General features: G+C 38.7%; 1 protein-coding gene across 1 annotated transcript in view; it reads left to right on the forward strand.

Annotated features, from left to right (window-relative positions):
- The window catches only part of SCN8A (sodium voltage-gated channel alpha subunit 8), a 251,372-nt gene extending 238,985 nt beyond the window's left edge, over positions 1-12,387 (forward strand). The window contains exons 26-27 of the mRNA XM_040340817.1: positions 455-725; positions 7,496-12,387. Coding sequence (XP_040196751.1) covers positions 455-725; positions 7,496-8,643 — 1,419 coding nt within the window. The 3' untranslated portion in view covers positions 8,644-12,387. The remainder of the gene's footprint in view (positions 1-454; positions 726-7,495) is intronic.
- Positions 12,388-12,930: the final 543 nt, after the last annotated feature.

The raw sequence follows: 12,930 nt of genomic DNA on the forward strand, positions 1-12,930 counted from the left end.
ACTCGACGCGGAAAACGACGGGAACGCCACCCAGCGGACGCCAAAGTATTGCATCTAAGATCCGAAGGCGCATGAAGACGTACGCCTGTCGGATCTAACCCAGATGCCGTCGTATCTTGTTTTGAGGATTCAAAACAAAGATACGACGCGGGAAATTTGAAAGTACGCCGGCGTATCAGTAGATACGTCGGCGTACTCTCTTTGTGAATCTGCCCCAATATGTTTGTGTGAAGAAAGCTCTATAAGTTAAATACCTTTATTGTCAATGTAGAACTGAAGCTAAACTTATTATAGAAAACCTATGTTTCATGTTTTATGCACCGAATTCCATTAACCACTGCCTTTTGTGCTGGGTTCTTAATCCCATGTGTTGAAAAGGTAGTGTTTGAAGCATTTATCTACTCGTTTATCTGCCTTTTATTAATGTTTACATTTTCTTTTTTTTTTTAAACAGAATATATGCCAAGGTGCCATCTTTGATTTGATCACCCAACAAGCATTTGATATAATCATTATGATTCTCATCTGTCTGAACATGGTCACCATGATGGTGGAAACAGATGATCAGACTGATCATACTGAGAATGTCTTGTATTGGGTTAATGTGGTTTTTATTGCCTTTTTTACCTCGGAGTGTGTGTTGAAGCTGTTTGCACTGAGACATTACTACTTTACCATCGGATGGAATATTTTTGACTTTGTTGTAGTAATTCTTTCTATTGTTGGTAAGTGTGGTATTTTTGATAATTATAGAATTATAGACATATTTACTGTTTATGCATAACAACAGCAGCATAACAGAAGACAAATTCACTTTAGGAGCCGGGGAGAAATTCTAATGAATGGCGAACCCCATTGAAGTCTATAGGAGCCGAACAGGAAAAATCAGAAGTGGCCATTTTGAAGGCTTATATGCAAGTAGTTGGCCATAAAAAGGGGTATGGGGGTCCGGGTACTAACCGGACCCCCATATCAATGGATTTTTTTTTAAAACAATCTTTTTTTTTTTTTAGGAGCAGTGAGTTTAATGATGCTTACAAGTGCAACAAGAAAAATGAAAATTGTATTTAAATATAGGACCTGGGGGTGTCCCCTTAGTCTGGTTGTAAAGTGGCGCATATGTAGCATGCAGCAAAAATGACATCTCTAAAGAAAAAAAACAAGTCAAATCATATTTAAATTGACTCGCGCTTGCAATTGCTGGCACACGGCTATTGACAGCACAGTGGTGTAGTGAGTAGCACTCTCGACCTAGCAGTAAAAAGGGTTGCTTGTTCGAATCCCGATCATGACACTGCCTGCCTGGAGTTTTCATGTTCTCCCTGTGCCTGCGTGGGTTTCCTCCGGATACTCCGGTTTCCTCTCACACTCCAAAGACATGCTGGTAGGTTTATTGGCTTCTGCCTAAAATTGGCCCTAGTATATGAATGTGAGTTAGGGACCTTAGGCCCAGATTCACAGACGAGATACGACGGAGTATCTCAGATACTCCGTCGTATCTCTCAGAGTATCTATGCGACTGATTCATAGAATCAGTTACGCATAGATAGCCATAAGATCCGACAGGTGTAATTGTTTTACACTGTCGGATCTTAAGATGCAATACCGCGGCCGCCGCTGGGGGGAGTTTGCGTCGTAAATCAGCGTCGGGTATGCAAATTAGGAGTTACGGCGATCCACGACGGTTTTTCGCGTTCGCTACGTCGCCGCTAGTCTAGTTTCCCGTCGCAAAGTTAGTCGTCGTTTTTGGTGCCTTAACTTTACACATATGTGCTGTATAAAGTATGGCCGTCGTTCCCACGTCGAAATTTAAAAAATAACGTCGTTTGCGTAAGCCGTCCGGGAATATGGAATTACGCTCTGCGCGTCGCTGTTCGGAAAAATGACGTCACGTCGCGCAAAGCACGGCGGGTAATTCAAAAGGGAGCATGCGCAGTAGGTTCGGTGCGGGAGCGCGCCTAATTTAAATTGCACACGCCCCTTTGAATTACGCTGGCTTACGCCGGCGGCCTAGTTTTCATCGCAAGTGCTCTTTGAATCAGGCACTTGCGATGAAAACTTGCGGTGGTGTAACGTATCTACGATACGTTACGCCGCCGCAGTTCTACCTGAATCTGGCCCTTAGATTGTAAGCTCTTTGAGGGTAGGGACTGATGTGAATGTACATTGTATATGTAAAGCTCTGCGTAAATTGACGGCGCTATATAAGTACCTAAATAATAATAATAATATTGAAAAAAACAATAAAGAAAAAAATGGCGTGGGTTCACCCCCAGTTAGACCCTTTGGGTCTGGTATAGATTTTAAGGGGAACCTTGCACCAAAATTAAAAAAAAGAAACAGCGTGGGGTCTCCCCCAAAATCCATACCAGACCCTTATCTGAGCATGCATCCTGGCAGGTCAGGAAAGGGCGGACGAGTGAGCCCCCACCCCGAAATATACCAGGCCACATGCCCTCAACATGGGGGGGTACTTTGGGGTGGGGGGGGCTCTGTTATTTTTTCTGCTGTGCATGCTATAGATTCACCACTTTACAGACAGACCAAGGAGACCCCCCCCAGACGCTATATTTAAAGGAATTTTTCAGTTTTATTGTTGCACTTTTTTTACTATCTTTGTTTACCAGAAATGTTTTATTTATTTTTTATTTTTTTCAGCTGTCAGCGGGGATGCTCATTAATAGCTGATGACTCATCAGTTGTTAAGGATACCATTGCCGGCTACCCGGCCCCACTTCTTAACAACTAGCTTTTACTGCACCTAAAGCTTTGCCCAATCAGAGTGCAGAATGCACTGTGCAGCCAATGTTTGGCCTTAACTCATGCTCAGGCCGAACAGTTCGCCCAACACTATTAGGAACTTGAGACAAAACATAGTATTTATTATTCAACATTAATCATTTCAAGACCTTGGGCATACCCTTCCCCCAAAATCACTTTTACAGGATACCCAATCTCTTTTATGGGATTCCCCCACTCCCTCCCTCCCCCTCACGATTTCTGGTGTCACAGTCTGTACTCAATCAGCTGAAGCTGAGGTCAGGATAGACATTAGACCTCTGAGGTCTCTATAAAGAGTACCGGTCATCTGCCCAGTGCTATTACATAGGGGGTTTGTTAGCCCCCTTGTTATAAAAATAAAATTAAGTGAAAAAATACAATTCAAAAGTGTTAACATTAAAATATAATAAAACATAAATAAAAAAGTAAAAGTACCTCTGTTTTCCCATGCATGTTTGAAAACAGTGTCTGCACAACACATATTGGATATAGCTGTGCATGCCAGAGTGCGGTAAATAATTCCAGGTCCCTCATTTATGGTTAACTCTAAACTGATGAACTGTAAAGGCAGCTTCGCCTACTGATAATTTGGGGTACCGCAATTTTTTGATGTTTCATGTGCGAGCACAGTTTTTGTGCTTGACATATTTGTATAAGTTAGTCTTTTGTTTTGTTTTTTTACAAAAAATTACAGTTATATTGTGTTTGTATACAATAAAATTCATTCATTTTTACTGAAAATATCGATTTAAATACAGGAAATGGCACCAAGTGAATATAGGGTAGGGGCTGATTGATGCCAACTAACCCATCAATAGTCACAGGTCAAGGGGTGTTGACTAGGATTTTTCTAGGCACTGATAACAGAGACATATAATCGTATAAAAAATATTTATTAACATAAAAAACTATACAATGTTGAAAACATTTGGGACAAGCCCCACAATATAGAACAGCAATGTTGGTAACAAAAACCGTAAGATATCTTGTTAGAGTGGAGCTGGCCACAACCTTGATCGGTTTCGCGGAATTACCGCTTCTTCAGGAGGATCTATAGAACATGTAATATAATACACAAAGACAAGCAATATTATATAAAACATAGTAGACATGAGATAAGTCATGCTCATGGTATTTTGTCATTGCAAAGCTGTCAAATGTCAAGGGAGTGTAGATTGCTCACCTAAAAATGGTTCATGAACCGGGCATAGGATATGCAATAATCATGTTACATAGACTTTTGCAACTACCATCTTTTTCCTAAAGCGCTCTTGCTTTCAGAATATGTAATATGTACAATGTTTTAGGTGTTTTAAGTAATTTTCTAGACAAAATTAAAATTTTAACATGTTTGCGAAAAAGGAACAAATGCTCCAGAGGTGAACTGTTTAATAGTTGTTATCTGTAAATTTTGCTTTTGGTTTAATAAACTGGCCAAAATAAAATATTAAACTTTAGGCCTGTAGAAAAAAAGAAAAAGAAAACCAGAAAATGGCCTACTAACTTATACTTCAGGCAACAAACTAGCCACTACACACAGTATAGTTCTGTCCAACAGTTATACCCCCGCCCTACATTCACATCTACAGGGATATGTAAACTACAGAAATGGCATACTGGTAAAAGCTAATATTATTCAATTTTTCATTACTTATTCTGTCTTCTTGTTACTTGCGGCGTTGAGAGTTTCCCAGAAGACTGGCAGTTCAGTTGACCTCTAGACAACTGCCAGGTCACTTGCTCAGTCCCAGTCTACAGCTTGGATGCCTACTACTTCTTTGATAATTCAGTTAACAGACACCTTTCAGATGAAACAAATGTAACAAATGGGACCCCCCACACACACACAAACACACCCACGTATATATCCCACTCCATTGGGCTGCATCAGTGGCATAAATACTTGTGAATTCTTTAGTTTTCACAAACTCACATTAAAACATTACCTTTAGTTAATTTTAATCATCTAAAGTGGTACTAAACCTAAACAGTAAACCTTTATTATATTGCAGCCTACCAATACTTAGATGTGATGGCTGCATTTGTTTTCTTTTTAGACTTGCCTTCTATTTTCATCTGGTGATCTGACCAGTAAGTCTGTTGTTTTTAAAAAGAACATATCCACAAGAAATAATAAACGTGGTGGAACATTGGGCCAGATTCACAGAGGAGATACGACGGCGTATCTCCTGATACGCCGTCGTATCTCTGAGAGTATCTATGCGGCTGATTCATAGAATCAGTTACGCATAGATAGCCCTAAGATCCGACAGGTGTAATTGATTTACACCGTCGGATCTTAGGATGAAATACTTCGGCCGCCGCTGGGTGGAGTTTGCGTCCTTTTCCAGCGTCGGGTATGCAAATTAGGTGATTACGGCGATCCACGAAGATACGCGCGTTCGTCGTAATCTCTTACGTCGTCTCTAGTCGTTTTTTCCCATCGTAAAGTTAAGGGTGCTTTAACATGGCTTATATTTAGAACAGCCATGTTAAAGTATGGCCGTTGTTCCCGCGTCAAATTTTTTTTTTTTTGCGTAAGACGTCCGGGAATACGAAAGTACGTTACGCACATCGCCGTTCAAAAAACACGTTGGGGCGCCGTAATTTCACGCAATGCACGTCGGGAAATTTCTTAACGGAGCATGCGCAGAACATTCGGCGCTGGAGCGCGCCTAATATAAATGGTGCCCGCCCCATTTGAATTAGGCGGGCTTGCGCCGAGCGGATTTCCGTTACACCGCCGCAAGTTTACAGGTAAGAGCTTTGTGAATCAGGCACTTACGCTGTAAACTTGGGATACGTTACGCCGCCGCATTTCTTTATGAATCTGGCCCGTTTCTGGGGGCATCATCCCAAAAAAATATTTCAACAAAAACACCAGAGTAAGGGACTTTGATTTTGCCGCCGGGAACATATAAATAGGAGGTAAATGATAATGTAAAAAATAAATCAATTTTATTGTAGAAAATCACACATAAATGTCCCTTTAAAATTTAGAAGAACAAATACACAGCATTATAAAAAAAGTCAAGTATGACTACAGTATACAGGTGGAACAATAGACAGTAACAATAATGTACTGTATATGGTCTACCCGTTTAGCAGATACATCCACTTTATCAGGACCATGTACTCCTCATGTGTACTTGACCAAAAATACTATATTCATTCTAGCAAGGAAACAACCCAACAGATAACAAAAAAAGATCAATATAAAAATGAAAAGTTTAACACATCCAGGGTGTGTGAATCAGATATTTGTAAATTCAGCCTTGTGTGTATTTATTTATTTAGCCAGTCTACACAATCTCCCTCTCTGTCTGGTCCCCTGGTATTGCTTTTCCATATGGACTGATGGAAATGCTAATGGATCAGAATGTTCTTCAAGTGAGCTTTAAAATGACACTAAACTCTGGTTTAAAAATCTGGGGCCAGATCCACAGCCAGCCAGCGCAACGTAACTTTTTCCATTTAAGTTACACTGCCGCAAAGTTGCCAAGTTAGGTGCCGATCCACAAAGCACTTACCTGGAATTTTGCGGCGGTGTAACTTAAATCCGTCCGGCGCAAGGCGGGCCAATTCAAATGGGCGAGTCCCATTTAAATCAGGCGCGCTCCCGCGCCAGACGTACTGCGCATGCTCCGTCGGGTAACTTACCCGACGTGCATTGCGCTAACAGACGTCGCTCCGACGTCATTTGCTTAGACAGTAACGTAAATGGCGTCCAGCGCCATTCACGGACGTCTTACGCAAACGACGTAGAGTTTGAATTTTCGACGCGGGAACGACGGCCATACTTAATAGGGCTTAGTCAAATAGGACTCAGCCCTATTTTTACACGGCGTAACTCGACGTAAACGACGTAGAATTAGCGCGACGGGCCCGTCGGAACGTTCGTGGATCGCCGTAAGTGTTCATTTGCATATTCTAGGCCGGCCGCAATGGCCTCGCCACCTAGCGGCCGGCCTAGAATTGCATCCTTAAGATCCGACAGTGTAATTGAATTACACATGTCGGATCTTCTGCCTATCTATGGTAAACTGATTCTGTGGATCAGTTCCATAGATAGAAACAGGGATACGACGGCGTATCAGTAGATACGCCGGTGTATCCCTTTTGTGGATTACCCCCACAAATTCTATTTCAGTATTAGTATTGGTGAATTCTTAACTAAAAAAAATGGACCTTCTATTGCCCTCAGCCTCGTCCATAAGCTCCAAATTATTTAGTTTTTTAGCATTCTCATGATTTCTCCATGGCCCTACTGTATGTAGAAATGTAGCCATCCTCTCTTGCTTGCTAATGAGATGGACTATATGACTTGTGGTGCGCATAGAGCAGTGCATATGACTGTAGCTAACAAGAACTGCTCATTCCAAATGGAAGAGGTGAAAAGAAGTTTGGGAGCTCACAGAGGATGTTACAAGGAGGCAGAAAAACACAGTAACAAACAATTTTAAGTAAAATAGATTACCGGGTCATTAAGTAGTGGATGTGTTTGGATTACTTCCCAGAATACTTCCCAGAATACTTTGCAGAATAAATAATTGTTTAGAGTAATTTTAACTATTAAAGACCATGTTTAAAAAAAGGTTTGTTCAGTTCCTTTGTTCTACAATTTCATCTTATATGTGTTTTCAAAAATTGAATTGAAAATTTTAATGTTATGCAATTTATATTATGTACTAAGTGGTCCATTTTCTTCCCTTAGGTATGTTTCTGGCTGATTTGATTGAAAAGTACTTTGTATCCCCGACGCTCTTCAGAGTCATACGCTTGGCTCGTATTGGTCGTATACTCCGCTTAATCAAATCGGCCAAAGGAATTCGAACCCTGCTTTTTGCCTTAATGATGTCCTTGCCGGCCTTGTTTAATATCGGCCTGCTACTATTTCTCGTTATGTTTATATTTTCAATATTTGGAATGTCGAACTTTGGCTACGTAAAGAAGGAAGCAGGAATAGATGATATGTTCAACTTTGAGACTTTTGGCAATAGCATGATTTGTTTATTTCAGGTCACTACCTCTGCTGGCTGGGATGGCTTATTATTACCCATCTTAAACCGCCCCCCAGACTGTGATCCTAAGAAGGAGAATCCAGGAAATCCCATGCAAGGTGATTGTGGAAACCCCTCTGTAGGAATCTTTTTCTTTGTCAGCTATATCATCATCTCCTTTCTCATAGTGGTAAACATGTATATTGCTATAATCCTAGAAAATTTTAGCGTTGCCACAGAAGAGAGCGCAGATCCTCTAAGTGAGGATGACTTTGAAACATTTTATGAAATATGGGAGAAATTTGATCCCGATGCCACCCAATTTATCCAGTTCGGTAAACTCACAGATTTTGCAGATGCCTTGGAGCATCCATTGAGAGTTCCTAAGCCAAACACTATTGAACTTATTGCCATGGATTTGCCTATGGTGAGTGGTGACAGAATCCATTGTTTAGATATCCTCTTTGCCTTTACCAAACGTGTGCTTGGAGAGAGTGGGGAGCTAGATATGTTGCGGCAGCAAATGGAAGAGCGCTTTGTAGCTTCCAACCCTTCAAAAGTGTCTTATGAGCCCATCACCACTACGCTCAGGCGCAAACAGGAGGATGTATCAGCTGTGGTTATACAGCAGGCCTACAGACGCCGTTTAACAAAACGAGGTATTGTTTGTAGAAAACCTTCCTCAACTAAAATGGAAAATGGAGGAACAAATACGGACAGAAAAGAAGGCACCCCTTCTACAGCATCGCTGCCATCATATGACAGTGTAACTAAACCTGAAAAAGAAAAACAAGAAAGAATACAAGAAGCAATGAGAGAAAGAGCGAAAAGACAAAAATCTGTCAGGGAATCCAAGTGTTGAAAAAAATGTTAACATTTCTCATTTGCAAGCAAAGATTGTTTACAAATTTAATAATTATATCAATGCAGAACAGCTATGGAGACACTTATCTGAAGATCAATACCAAACAATCTGCTTATTATGACATTGTTGCATTTTAAGGCAGTGAATCACCACCTGGTTAAAGGACAAAAACGAGGAAGTTGTACTGCATGTCTCCCATACACCAATGCAACTTAGGAGAAATGACCGGAGCTGCAAGGAATAGTCCAATTCCAGGGCAGCCAGATGGAGTTTATTTTCTCATATTATTCTGAAAAAAATCAGAAAAAGCACCACTTAGGGATGTGATTATTCATGCAAAACTATATTTGCAATGTTACCTTAGTCAAGCAGCAAAACAAGACAAAATAAAAAAATAAAAAAAAACACAAAAAACCTGGGAAAATAAAAAAACAACAAAAAACAACAACTTAACATTAGGCCCATGCCACATGTCACAATTTATTTGATATATCTGCATAATTTTTCTACATGGGCTTCATGTGATTCGGGAGATGGGAAAATTGGGTTATTTTTCTGGCTAAAGAGCATTTGCTCAGGCCAATTCCAAAAAGAAAAAAAAAATTAAATAAGTTGTGCTCGTTCAATGCATAGAAATGACTTGCATGATGGCATGCTGTGATCAGGAATCATGCATGAAGACTCATAAAACACAAAACATCAGTTCTCTGTCCACTGCAGTGGGATAGCCATAAGTTTGAGGCACTACACTGAATACTGAACACTATATCTGGAGGCAACTTAATATATACCCTTCACCAATATTTACCAAATCTTCAAACTTTTACACGTCACGGTTAGGGATTAAAGCAAGACAGAACGATTTGTGTATGTTTAATATAAATACTTTAAATAACATCACTTTTGCACATATTACAAACAAAATGAGAAAAAAAAGAAACTAGTTGCTGCTTAAGGTTTCCTTTACTGGGGTACTATAAAAAATAGTAATAAAAAAACAAGAAAATAGCTTCTAATATACTATGTCACTGTAAACCAAAATCTAGGGCTTATGAAATTCTGCTTTTTGTATTTTACAATGTTTTTAGTCTTCATTCTACAGAGGGCATATATTTAGCAGAAGCAAAGCTGCAATATTTAGAAAAGCCTTTAATTGAGTAAAGATCGTGGCACTGGGATGTGTTTTTTGCAATATGCTTATACTTTTGTATAGGCGTTGTTTTAAGAAAAAGATTGTTTTGTTTCGCTTGGGACAATTCACAGCTTAGCACTTTAAATGGCATGTTTCACTTTGTCCTCAACTTTGAGTTGTATTTTTTTCCTTTATTTTTTATGTTTTTTTTACAAAAATGCATTTGGCACCATGTTTATAGTTGCAAATTTGACAATGATCAGAATAAAAGGTTTAGTTCAAATGACAAGTTTTAAGGTCTTGAGGTGTAACAATGCATTGTGAAATGTAATGAGTTCCAACACATTTCATAGCAAGAAAATTTTGTTTTACATATATTTCTTCATTTCATTACATTTTTGTGTTTTTTGTGTTAACGATGACTGAGAATGTTGGAGACCAGAAAATTAAGAATGTGTTTCTATTTTTATTTTTTTTATATTCATTTTTTAAATATTGTTTGAGACCTGGCTGGTGCTGCAGTAACATTATGCAAAAAAAAAAAATGAAAGCTTGCTGTGTTCTGTATTTTATTAGCTGATGCTGCTGAAAATGCTATGGAATTGTGTGGTGTAAATGGGGTCGAAGAAGAAATCTGTTTTTGGTGTGGACCAAATAATTACCTGATATCTAACCAACACACAGAATGCATGAAATATCATACTGTACACTCATTTGTTTACTAGTTCATGACTCGATTTTCTGTTAAAACCCACTTGAACACTTTCAGCCATACCTCGGTGCCAAGAGAAACACTTCCTAGTCTACTTCAAATGCAGTGGCATAGGTGAGCATTAAACAAAGGAAAATCTGAAGAAGGAACAGTTTCTAACTTCATAGTGTGTTTCTATTTATTGCTCTCCATTTACAGCTGAAATAGGATGTATTATATATCAACTCCATACATGTGTACAGGCTACATTGTAAACAGCACAAAAAGCTGAAAAGTGTGGTTCAACTTTTTAAGAGGATATTATAAATGCTGTAAAATATCATTTTATTTTATCGAATTTTTTTTGTAAATACGGAAAATATGACAAATTAAACAAAATAGCTTCTGGCGTATGCCATTGTCATCTTTATCATTTATTTTTTATTTATTTAAAAAAAAATGCCAGGACAGTGTGAACTGTATATCTCAGATGATAATACACCAATAAGATTATGAGTCATCTATTCTCATTCCAGTGTGCAATAAATATTGACCACTTCTATGCAACATTTGGCTATTCTTCATATAAATATATTTCAGCTGTGATAAGCCAAGTTGTTTTTATATAGCCACTTGCAACAAATTGCTAAGGCTGGTGATATCACAAAGCTACATTTTTGTAGGGTTTCTTACTTTATTTTTAAGTGAAAGGGTCAGTCTACCCAAAAACAGATATTTCAGTTAAAGTTGGCGCTGGATCAAACACTGGCTTCTTAGGTCACTAAGGGTCTGCTGCTATGCAAGCTGCTAACCAGAGGTCTTTAACACTTCCAGCCATACCTCTGTGCCAAGTGAAACACTTCCTACTCTACATCAAATGCAGTGGCATTTAGGCTGCAATCATAATAAAGGCAAACAAGATCATTTAATTCCTGCTACATTCCCTATAAATCCTGATTCTGCTCTCAAGCCATGCCATTTTTTTTACTGCAGAATGGGACTTAATGTAAAACAAAATTAATCGGAAATTGTGCTGTAAATAAAGCTGTATAACATTATTTAAAAAAAAAAACTTTTCTCTACTATGTTCATGTTTGTCTCCCTGCACTGTGCAATTCCTGTAGACTTTTCTTGCATGAAATTCCTGTGGACATATACCCACTTTGGTAGCAGCAGAATATCAGTTTTACTGCAGTGGCAGAACACACTGTGTATTGGCACAGCTGTCTCTAGTCTAACTTTGAAGCACACAGAAAAGGGGTGACAATGAAGCTGCTAAACTGAGAAAGCATTGTCACCCCAGAAAAGAAAGGGCTTGTGGATACATCTTGCACCAAGTATTATTTAATTGAAAGCAAAAAAAATGAAGGTCCTTGTGCCAAAAAACATTTTATGTATGGGTTTAAATTCAAACTTAATGCTTCTTCAGTTTTTAGAAATGTAGCATCAGAAAAAGCGAAACCCCAAAATAAAGGCAGCATCAAGTTGGTGGACTTTGGTGCACAGAGATCTAATTTCTGGAGTCTTATGGAAAGCCATTACATGATGCAAGCTGCTATACACTTCATTGTTTGGTTGACTGACCCTTTAAGTACATCTTTTTTAAAATATATAGTCCATACAATGTAGTAAGTAAATGAACTGAAGTATCCCATCTACATTTCAGAATAATGTAAGCAAATGCTGGCTGCTAGCTTTGTTTAAACTGTAGGTAGCAGAGTGACGCCATCACCAGCAGTAATGTGGCAGTAAACAGGCACTGAAAAATTTGATGTCTTACTTTTTTTGTATGTCTTTAATTTGGGCAAGGGAAGGGATGATGAAAAATGAAGCTTCACTAAATAAAAAAGTACCAATGCATTGTGTAGTTTGTCATGCACTCTTTCTCCACTATCCAAAATAAAATAAATCAACTTTGGTGTAAAAACGGAATAAACCTAATAGACATCCCCACCCAATACTCAGTTGTACATAGTGGAAAGTCGAAGGGCGTAGTAGCTTCTTTTATTTCTTTGGCACTTCAAAGACAAGATTTTCCTATATGAGGATTGCCACTTCTACATGAATGGCATGATTGTTACAATGTCTGATTTATATTATGATGACCATTATAAGATTCTTCATAATGTAGAAGCAAAAAAAAAAAAATACTGGAATCTTGCTGCAAGAGAGAAATCAATATGGTAAGGAGTAAAACTAATTGGCTACTAGAGAAATCTCTCTACTGGGTTCTCAGAGACCGATAAACAGGTACCATATTTATCGGCGTATAACACGCACAGGCGTATAACACGTACCCTAACTTTAAGAGGGAAGTTTTAGGAAAAAAACTTGCCACAGCCCCCTGCATATAACACGCAGGCACAGTCTACCCTCTATTTTCAGGGTAAAAAAGTGAGTGTTATATGCCAATAAATACAGTAATTTAACTTACTAATGCATGTCAAAATCTGAAATACTA

This window comes from Rana temporaria, chromosome 2 (assembly GCF_905171775.1).
Source record: "Rana temporaria chromosome 2, aRanTem1.1, whole genome shotgun sequence".
Lineage (NCBI taxonomy): Eukaryota > Metazoa > Chordata > Amphibia > Anura > Ranidae > Rana > Rana temporaria.